This window comes from Centruroides sculpturatus, unplaced genomic scaffold (genome assembly GCF_000671375.1).
Source record: "Centruroides sculpturatus isolate CEXI.00-Female unplaced genomic scaffold, Cexi_2.0 scaffold217, whole genome shotgun sequence".
NCBI lineage: Eukaryota > Metazoa > Arthropoda > Arachnida > Scorpiones > Buthidae > Centruroides > Centruroides sculpturatus.
Genome location: NW_019384750.1, coordinates 214,406 through 225,787, shown reverse-complemented (window position 1 = coordinate 225,787; position 11,382 = coordinate 214,406). Strand labels below are relative to the sequence as shown.

Here is an 11,382-nt window from a genome sequence, read left to right as displayed (position 1 = left end):
AATTTTTATAAATAATAATGATTACTTTAATAAATGAATTTGAAAAGAACTCGAAAGAAACTTCTGTATGAATTTCCATCTATAAAAAATGTCTGGAAGATGAAAAAGCTTTCTTTTGTATTTTAAAGGAATTAATTTCATGTTTTAAAAAATATATTCATTAATTTACTTTTGTAACTTTCATTTTTCTTAATTATAAAATATGTTGAAATTATCTAAAAACAACAATACAGCTCTCCCTTGATAGTCCGACGTTTTGTAGTCCAACATGCTCAGTAGTCCGATGCACCTCCCGTCAAGGTACCCGTCTCCGTTACGTGTCTGCTTGCACAGAAGCATGTCGCGACGTAATATCCCCATCCAATTCTTACACGATGACACACATTTCGTGTGTTTTCTGTGAGCAGTTCTGTTCGAACAGTTGGAGTAGGGAATATTGTAAGCTACTGCTAGCAAAACAATGCAAAATATGTAATTATTTTCGGTAATTCGAGACTTTTGGTAATCCAACACCCCTTTGGTCCCATACCTGTCGGACTATTAACGGAGAGCTGTATTAAAATATTTTAAAAAATAATACCATTTAAAGCATATTATGTGTTTATAATTTACGTCAAAAAATCCAATCTACACCGAATAAAATCAATTTTCAATAGACTTATAATGTCTTCACAATAGAGAATGGTTATCTTGAGTCATTGTAAATAATTTAAAAATTATAAAAAACGCATTTTTATTGGCCATGTTTTTCGATATTCAGGTGGGGAATGGTGAGGATGACCAATCACTACAGCGCATTTACACACGATTAAATTCTACAATTGGTTATATTTATCGGGTTTCAGAGTTGGGAGGATGCTGAGAGTACTAAAACAGCTAACTTCGATGACAATTCATGTTAATGATATCTCGTTAGTTTGTCTTCATCCACTTTTATTTAATATAGAAATCTGAGTTGCAAGATTCAATTGATGACATGATATAAAGTTAAATAAAAGTATTTTTTATAATAATAAAAAGACAGATATAGTAATATGTATGAAGCAAATAAATTATAACATAACTATTTCTATACGATAATTAATAACGCTTTTACAATAGAATAAAAATATTAAAAATTTTATTATTATTTTTATATAGTCGAATTAAAAATCTTAGCAATCCGTCTTATTTATTTATTTAATCAATAATTAAATAATTCTTTTTTCATCCCAATTGCAAGTGGAATGCTCAATGAATACAAACAATGTATTAAATAATAAATCACAAAAACTCGTTTTCCTCAATATAAAAAGCTTCCTTCCAAGCCATTGTATAATTATTTAGAACAAATATTACAAATAAATTAAACATAATAATTGTAATTTTAACTAAATATACTACAGTCTTTGTATGAATATAAAAGCAATAGGTTGTTACGTTTTCTTTTCCTTTATCTAAAAATATTTGAATATAAAATTCAAGATGAATTCTTTTTACCTCTGTGTACTTGCTGTTTTACATTTCTGTGTATATGTTATGGACAAAGTGATTAATATGAGCATTATTCATAATGCCCGGTCATTATGAATACTGCTATCATGTAGTCGGGCAAAGTGATAATAATGCGTTGAGGAGTGATCATCCAAAATACGCTAGCCAATCAGCACTCGCATCTGAGTTGTGCGTGCATGTTGCGTTTAGTACCGAATTTGGCGGCGGTTGCAACTGTTTGTGCTCTCGACGGATTCCTCCAGGAGGGAAGCCGCCAGCAGGCTCCCGATTGTTTAACGTCGCTAGTTATTGATTCACGGTAGTTCTTGAACACACGTATCAATAAGTAGTATTTATCAATAACTAGCGACGTTAAACAATCGGCGGCCTGCCGGCCGCTCCCCTCCTGGAAGAATCCATAGGGAGCATAAACTGTTGCGACCGCCGCCATGACGGTGCACATAATTAAATGATAAAATTTTATCTAATATAGTTAATAGTACTTAGTTTTAAAAGATTACATGTTCTTTTTAAAATGCTTTGAAATAATTCACAAAAAATAAATANAAATTTTTACAAGATATTATTATTATTATTTATTGTGAAATTTTGCCATCCCCTAAAAGGTAATTTTGCTGTCCCCTAAAAAGTGCCGCCCGGGGTGGGCCGCCCCCGCCGCCCCCACTACGGTACGCCACTGATATCAGTTATCATATAAAATAATTTTCCCCCCTTTGAAAAATCTCTGATCAGTTGCAGTTTTTCATAACTGAAATTTAAAAATTATTTAACCTCTTTGTCTCAAAATTTGCTATTCAAGACTAAATTATATTAACTAAAATTAAATTTTTAAATTTCTTTATCAAATTATTCAATAACTGTAAATATAAAAACAAAAATTTAGAAACAAAGTTTTCAGAACTTCCTATATTAGAAGACTGAACAATCTAGGTTCTACTCAATACATTTGTAAATAAGCACACTAATGGGGAAACTATTTAGAAAAATATTTTAAAAAATTATATTTATAAAATTTTAAGAACAAAAGAAATTAACTTTTTGCTGCACCAAGAGAAAAAAAAAAGTTAACTCCAAAGTGGAGGAAGAATAGTTACTTATTGAAATTTAATACAATGTTATTTCTTAAAATCAGCAGATAACTTGCCCTATCATACAGCCAATACCTGCTTTCAAAGTTTACTTCAAACACATGTTATATATATTGCACAAAAATAATAAAAATGCTAAACAATAATATTGTATAGCATTTTTATTATTTTTGTGCAATATATATAACATGTGTTTGAAGTAAACTTTGAAAGCAGGTATTGGCTGTATGATAGGGCAAGTTATCTGCTGATTTTAAATTAATTATGAACTCATGCCTACAACTGCTCCCGTAGGTCTGGATTACTTGCATGTGAAGGTTTTCTCTCTGTTCTATCAATTTACTGTGAGATACACACAAAAACTACAGTGTATATATATATATATGTAAGCAAATATGTATATATATGTTATAGACAAAGTGATTAATATGGGCATTATGAATAATGACCAACAAAATCGGGCATTGTAATAAATTTCAATTAGTTATCAAATTGACCAGTCATTATGAATACTGCTATCACCTAGTTGGGCAAAGTGATGATAAAGCTTCATTCATATCTACAGGCACGTAGCATGGCCAGCACATAACGTGGCAGATACAGCACAGACAATAGTTTTCACATCTACAACCCAGCCTTCAGGCATAGTAGGGAGTGCACGCGTGTACCATGTTCCAAAAATTTTTGATAGAAGAACTAGCCGTGATGGCAATTTTACTAGAAGAAGAAGAAGAATCAGGTTGTATAGAAAAGCAACTAAAAAAAGAAGTTTGCTGTTCATCCCATGAATGTAAAACAAAAAAGAGAAGAATTCTACACATTATTCAAGGAGCTTGTAGACGATGAGGACAGATTTTTGAAATATTTTAGGATGAGTAAATATGAGTTCAAGACCATTGTAACTAAAATTAAACACAAAGAACTAAGCAAGACACAAAGTTCAAGGAGTCTTTATTGCCTAGAGAAAAAGTAGCTGTTTGTTTGAGGTAAGATCCTTATTGTTCATGTAGATATTTAAATTTTACAAAACGTTACTAAGAGTGCTTGAAACTACCCTTTTCTTGATTTTGGTACAAAATTTGGTTCAGGTAAACTTATTATAGATATAACAAAATTTGTTTTATTCTGGGACATATGTAGTAAAATAATGTTGTAATGAGTATTCAGGTGTTGTTTCTTGTATGTTGTCCTGTCATCGTATTTCTGGTTCTCGGATATTGTTGATCCCTTGTAGTTCTGACTCATCATTAGAAATGTTGTTTCATTGTACTGATCCAGGTGAGGGCGAATATGGTGATGGTGTGTTATAGAAATCATTTCATTGTTCTGGTATTTGTGTTTCATGCAATGCAGGCGAACCTACATATTCAGAATGGGTACTTGAATCTCTACCTAGAATGTCTAGCTCCATTTCTGATATCACTCTAAATATCAATCGGCAACTCGCAGTGCCGATTGGCTAGCGTCTGTCTGATGGTCACTCCTGAACGTATTATTATCACTTTGCCCAAGTAGGTGATAGCAATATTCATAATGACTGGTCAATTTGATAAATTAATCAATATTTATCACACTGCGTGCCCTTTTTGGTCATTATTCATAATGACTGGGCATTATGAATAATGCCCGATTAATCACTTGGTCCATAACATATATATTACAAATAAATTAAACATAATAATTGTAATTTTAACTAAATATACTACAGTCTTTGTATGAATATAAAAGCAATAGGTTGTTACGTTTTCTTTTCCTTTATCTAAAAATATTTGAATATAAAATTCAAGATGAATTCTTTTTACCTCTGTGTACTTGCTGTTTTACATTTCTGTGTATATGTTATGGACAAAGTGATTAATATGAGCATTATTCATAATGCCCGGTCATTATGAATACTGCTATCATGTAGTCGGGCAAAGTGATAATAATGCGTTGAGGAGTGATCATCCAAAATACGCTAGCCAATCAGCACTCGCATCTGAGTTGTGCGTGCATGTTGCGTTTAGTACCGAATTTGGCGGCGGTTGCAACTGTTTGTGCTCTCGACGGATTCCTCCAGGAGGGAAGCCGCCAGCAGGCTCCCGATTGTTTAACGTCGCTAGTTATTGATTCACGGTAGTTCTTGAACACACGTATCAATAAGTAGTATTTATCAATAACTAGCGACGTTAAACAATCGGCGGCCTGCCGGCCGCTCCCCTCCTGGAAGAATCCATAGGGAGCATAAACTGTTGCGACCGCCGCCATGACGGTGCACATAATTAAATGATAAAATTTTATCTAATATNATAACTATAAACTATACAAAATTACTATATATCAGATGTGTATAATTAATTCTAAATATTTTTTATAATAGTCTTATATCAATAGGATGAAATTTTGAAAAGATTGAAACAATCTTGGATAAATGCTAATTAATTGATAGTAAATTACCAGAATAATAATTCATTTTGAAAAATCAAATAATTATATAATTGAATATTCTAGAATTATACAAATAAATAAATTTTAACTTACTGAGAAAGGACCACGTTCAATAGAATATTCTACTGTACTGAATGGGCCCTTCTGATCTTTATCGATTGCCAAAATTGTATGGATTATAGTTGAACCTACTAATGTTGCCTTAAAATATTATAAATAATGAATTAATTTTTACATCATACAAAAAGCAAATAAACAATATATGATATATACCTCACTGATTTGCACACAATAAGGTGCATTGACAAATTCTGGAGTGTTGTCATTTGCATCCATAATAATTATATGAATTGGAATTGTGATACTCTAAAAGGAAAATGATTTTATTAATAATTCTTATATTTCTCAAAAATTTTTAAATTTCCATTTACCGGATCTTCGCTTTTTTTCCTGATACAGATTACTTCTAACTTGATTCCATCTTTTCCTTCAGGTCCTTCTTTATCCAATTTCTTTTTCAATATAAGAGTTTTGCTATATGGTTCTATCATTACAATGTCTTGGTCCTGAACGTTTAAAGTTATATCCCCATCTCTTTGAACATTTCCACTAACATTTAGTATTCCAACAACACCATCTGCATAATTAAATAAGATAACAAAATAGTTTTTCATATTAAATATATCTAGTAAGTATAATTAGCATATCAATCTTAAAAATTATCTGAAATTTAGGCGAACTACTAGCAACAGGCTACACGCATGAGCTATGGCTCGTAAAAGAGTAAGCCAAAGCTCATGTTAATGTCAGTTCAATGTAAGAAGCAGTTTGCATGGACCAGGGACTACTGTCTTAAACCAAATCACACTTCGCTGTCGAGTTTCTTTCTGTTCGACAAGTTGTCCTTATCAGTCCTATATGAAAATATTGAGTGGAGGGTCATCAGACGAACTAATAAAGTCTTGTCCAAAACTATGTGAATCGAGAAGTCGAGTTTCCAGCTACGGTGCAAATGTAGGGATGTTTAGAGTATTCTGACAATGGTGATTGATAGTCCCATCATATGGAACTATCAATGCTATAAGATACCAGGCAATTTAACATCACCATTTTCTATCTTCTGTAATATATCATCGTTTGCAGAGAGGTACGATCTTCCAATGAGATCGTATCTCGGCAAACTACATACACTACTACTGCTTGGCTTCACCAAAATCGGGCCCAAGTAATGGAATGGGTCCCAAACTCGCACGATCTGAATCCTCTCGAGGACTTGTGTTTTCGCATCTTTGTTAAGGACATGACAAGTCCCGAAAAAAAAATTAGCTTAAGTCGGTACTTCAAGAAACGTGGGCCGACATTCCACAAGATTTTTGTCGTGCTTAAGTCGAATTGACGCCTAGAGTTTCCGACCTGTATGCTGTAAAAGGAAAACCCAAGAAATGGTAATCGTACGCAAATGCTGGGCGCGCGAATTTATTGCTTTCGTGTTTTGAGCGGAATGATGTTTCCAGGCATACCTCAAGATGCCCGATGGATTTTTGTTGGATGATGATCAGATGGAGTACTTTTTATTAAACGAAGTTTCCTTGCAAATTGCAAACGATATTGCTTTTCTTACTGTTTATGACAACTGCACGAGGTATGCGTACGTTTACAGACACCGGGTAAGGTATTATTTATTATTGTAAAACTAACTTANAATTTAACATCACCATTTTCTACCTTCTGTAATATATCATCGTTTGCAGAGAGGTACGATCTTCCAATAAGATCGTATCTCGGCAAACTACATACACTACTACTGCTTGGCTTCACCAAAATCGGGTCCAAGTAATGGAATGGGTCCCAAACTCGCACGATCTGAATCCTCTCGAGGACTTGTATTTTCGCATCTTTGTTAAGGACATGACAAGTCCCGAACAAAAAATTAGCTTAAGTCGGTACAAGGAACGTGGGCCGACATTACACAAGATTTTTGTCGTGCTTAAGTCGAATTGACGCCTAGAGTTTCCGACCTGTATGCTGTAAAACGAAGACCCAAGAAATGGTAATCGTACGCAAATGCTGGGCGCGCGAATTTATTGTTTTCGTGTTTTGAGCGGAATGATGTTTCCAGTCATACCTCAAGATGCCCGATGGATTTTTGTTGGATGATGTTCAGATGGAGTACTTTTTATTAAACGAAGTTTCCTTGCAAATTACAAACGATATTGCTTTTCTTACTGTTTATGACAACTGCACGAGGTATGCGTACGTTTACAGACACCGGGTAAGGTATTATTTATTCTTGTAAAACNAAAAGATTACATGTTCTTTTTAAAATGCTTTGAAATAATTCACAAAAAATAAATATTTCTAAATTAAATAAATGGAGTTTTTTTAATCAAATTAAAATGTCACACAATTTAAAATTTTATACTAAACGCAATACGCACTCAACAATCGGCAGCTCGGAGTGCCGATTGGCTAGCATCTGTTGGATGATCACTCCTCAACGTATTATCATCACTTTGCCAACTAGGTGATAGCAGTATTCATAATGACCGGTCAATTTGATAAATAAAATTAATATTTATCACGCTGCGAGTCCTTTTTGGTCATTATTCATTATGACTGGGCATTATGAATAATTCCCGATTAATCACTTGGTCCATAACATATATATTGTCTACTTGGAGTTTATTAATAGGACTTGTATAATCAGAAATTACACCAGTATATAATAAGTCCTATTAATAAAGGTCAAAGTACAGAACAAATTTCTAAATTTTATATTTCTCTGTATATCAATATATCAACACTAAAAAATATAAAACTGAACTGATCTAATAGATAATTTACATTGTAAATAAAGCACAACCTGATCATGTTAAAAGAATGATATTCGTCATTTTGTATTATAGTATAGCGCTATCAGTTTTCACTAAATAATGCCAGAGTTCGATTCTTATTTTTCTCTAGCAGGTCTTATCAAAGAGGCCAGAGGGGCCATTCGGCAGAAACCTCATTATGGTGTCATAAAAAAACATTTATTACAAACACTTATTCAAATATAAAACCACTGAACACTGGTAAGTTAATTGATCGCGGGTTCGCGCCTCACCAACGGGCTGACTACATAAAGTTTAGGTTTACTTCACCTAAATAAGGCTTAGTTTCCCATAGAACAGTGTTTTTCAACCTTTTTGAATACGCGACCCCTTTACAAGTTAAAAATTTCTGGCGACCCCCTAGGGCCATATTAAAACTATATCAGTGATTTTAAAAATTATGTATTTAATTTTCTTTCTGTTGAGAGAAATTATTGTTGATTAAAATGAGAATTTAAGAAGAATCGACAATAACTTAAGACACGTATAGTATGAAACTTTCTTTTCATTATAACATTGGGATCTGGGTGCTGTTGACCTTTTTTTTAGGATGAGAGTTCTGAACTTCTACTTTTCTACTTATTACTTCTTTTTACAAGTCAGCTCAACACTTTTTCGGCTATCATTTTCTGGGGTGGGCGTACCCACCTAGGCCCCTCCCTGGCGACACCCATCGTTCAGACCTAAATGCCGATCAAAAAACCAATTGTACTGTATAATAAACAGGTACAGCCTTCTCGCTAAAATTGTAGTTTTTTAAAATGTAGTGCAGGACCTACAAACACTTGTCTTTTTCTTTTACCCGCGACCCCCCGTGTAAGGCTTTTTCAACCTGTGGGTCGCGACCCACAGGTTGAAAAACACTGCCATGGAAAGTCCTCCCGGAAGATGCCTTTTGGCAGATCGTCCAATTGTTGCTTTGCCTTATTCGTCAATCCAAACCTAAGAATTACTTTTAAGTATTTATATTGTATATAATTGTTCATAATAAAAGAATAGTCAATATAAAAAATAACTTTTAAGCTTTTTTTTTCAAGGAATTGAAACGTGTTCGGAACCAACGGGATAATCCAGTTGGCCACTGATTTCATTAATTATTGTTTTTTGTAATCTTAGCTTTAAAAGTTCATATTTATATCCTAACTTTCTTAACGGATAAATCTAAAAATAAACCCTAAAACATTGATAATGTTAGGAATGACGACAAACAAGCAATTTTAATATTTCAAATTTCGAATGATTTTGTAATCAATATTCTGAAGTAACGAAGTAAAAAAAAATCAATCAGAGTAGATTAATATAATTGTTTGTATTGTATTAGATTTTATCTTCCTTTAAAGTTAGCTTAAAACTATTTATTTATTTAAAACTATCATTCAGATAAATATTTTATAGGCTATTGCATTATTATATTCAGAGATTCAGAAAGAGATATGGAAAAAATCTTTTTGAAAATTGCAGTAATTTTCTCGCTTATTCTATGTTACGTCTATCTATAATTTAAAATGATGCTTGATGTAAAATGTATAAATATCATCATCATTATGTGTAAGACGAAAATGCGCCAAGTGATATATGATAAAAAAATTCATTATTAATCTAAACAGCAAGCAGGTAATTTTTTATTATTACTAATGGTTTTTTTAATAAACCATATAAAATTTACTTTTTGTTTTTATATTTCTCGGAAATACTTAAATATTTTACTATTTAAAAACATTATGCTACTTCGCAGTATCTCTTATCAGTAAAATGTAAAACGTTTTTATGTTTATAAATGTAGTTATCTGTTAATTTTAAACAGGTAGTTACAAAAACTAAAAACAAATAAATAAATAAACAGTCAAAATTTGTTTTATTTTTAATTTTTACTTTCCCAGCTTTATAGAGGGAAAGTATGACGATGGTCAAAAAATGTCCCCATATTTTTATTTTTTTGGACTCGGGGAACCTTGAAACGTGGATAAATGCAAAAAAAATTCAGGGTTTTTTCTGTATGGATGTGTGTGTGTGTATGGGTATGGGGGCATTTTGTTCACCCTATTTGAAGCTTAATTAATTAATAAACATTTTTTTGTTTTGTTTTTTTTTGTCGACAATTTCTGAAATTTTGCAGGATGGTTTGTTTATTAGGAGGATTGATGCTATTAAATTTTAGTGAGTAAAGGTCAAGGGGATCGTGTGTATCTCTAGTACGATTTTACTCGTTATTAGCATCTACAATTTTTTATAAAACCCATCTCTACCCTCAAAATGAAGCACTTTGCCATTTTATAATAATTAAAAACATGATATTTTATTATTAAAAACTTTTTATAACAGAAGGCACATATAAGCAGTTTTAAATGTTGCCGGGAAAGTTAAGCAACTCTTTGCTAGATTTTTATCTACAACAAATTTGTTGAGATTAATTTAAATTGTTTTAAGTTATTTAACTTTTATTTACTTAGGGCCATACTGTAAGTCTTGCATCAATATTTTTCTGAATTTATATGGTTTCTCTTTAAATTTATTATTATTCATTATTATTCTCTTTGAAACTGGTTTTTATATCTTAAAATATTCTTGCTTGGAATGTTTTATTTGAAAATTAGAAGTTTATAAAAAACGTATAAAACGTAGATATTAAACTAATTGGAATAAACTTTTAAATCACAATTCTTAATTTAATATGGTTTACATTTAAAAATTTATTAAAATAATCGATCTATATATTGAAAACAACAAAGTCCATTATAAGAAAAATTGTTTAACCTAAAACATTATAAATGATAATGTTCGTGCTTCTTATTAATAAACAATTCATAATTATATTTATATTATGCACACATGCAGATGATTTTTAATTTGATTTACTTTTTACTTCATTTTCATTAAATACCAGTATTTATTATAATTGCAAACTTTGTGATAAAATGTAAGATTACATTTAAAATCGATTTAGTCTGTTTATGGAAATTATTTTCATTTTTTTTTTGTTAATTAATTCAGTATTGGATATAACTCATATTCGATTATGAAAATATATTAATCAACCATCTTTTGTGAATAACAGGAAGTTTGTCAATGTTTTATCAAAAACCTGAATTTTTCAGTTAGGCAAATTCATCACAGAATTTTTACATTTATTGCAACTTTTTATTAATAATTTATATTAATNTGGATTTTTGTTGGATGATGATCAGATGGAGTACTTTTTATTAAACGAAGTTTCCTTGCAAATTGCAAACGATATTGCTTTTCTTACTGTTTATGACAACTGCACGAGGTATGCGTACGTTTACAGACACCGGGTAAGGTATTATTTATTCTTGTAAAACTAACTTATTAAATCCCCTTTTTTGCTTGCGAGCATTTTATGTTTTCGTGGAAAAAGTGTGACAAAAGTCTGGAATTAAATTTGGTTCGAGAATCGTTTAAGATATTCAATTTACGAGGGGATGCATCATTCGATTTAACTTCTTGCACATCTTTGATGCTGATACAATATTGATGGGACT

At 31.6% G+C, this 11,382-nt stretch overlaps 1 protein-coding gene across 1 annotated transcript in view; it reads right to left on the bottom strand.

Moving 5' to 3' along the window:
* Positions 1–6,111, bottom strand: part of LOC111628566 (cadherin-related family member 1-like) — a 24,829-nt gene extending 18,718 nt beyond the window's left edge. The window contains exons 1-4 of the mRNA XM_023372390.1: positions 5,441–6,111; positions 5,283–5,375; positions 5,103–5,210; positions 530–551 (exon numbers count right to left, since the gene is read on the bottom strand). Of these exons, the coding sequence (XP_023228158.1) occupies positions 530–551; positions 5,103–5,210; positions 5,283–5,375; positions 5,441–5,683 (466 nt within the window). The 5' untranslated portion in view covers positions 5,684–6,111. The remainder of the gene's footprint in view (positions 1–529; positions 552–5,102; positions 5,211–5,282; positions 5,376–5,440) is intronic.
* Between the last annotated feature and the right edge of the window lie 5,271 nt (positions 6,112–11,382).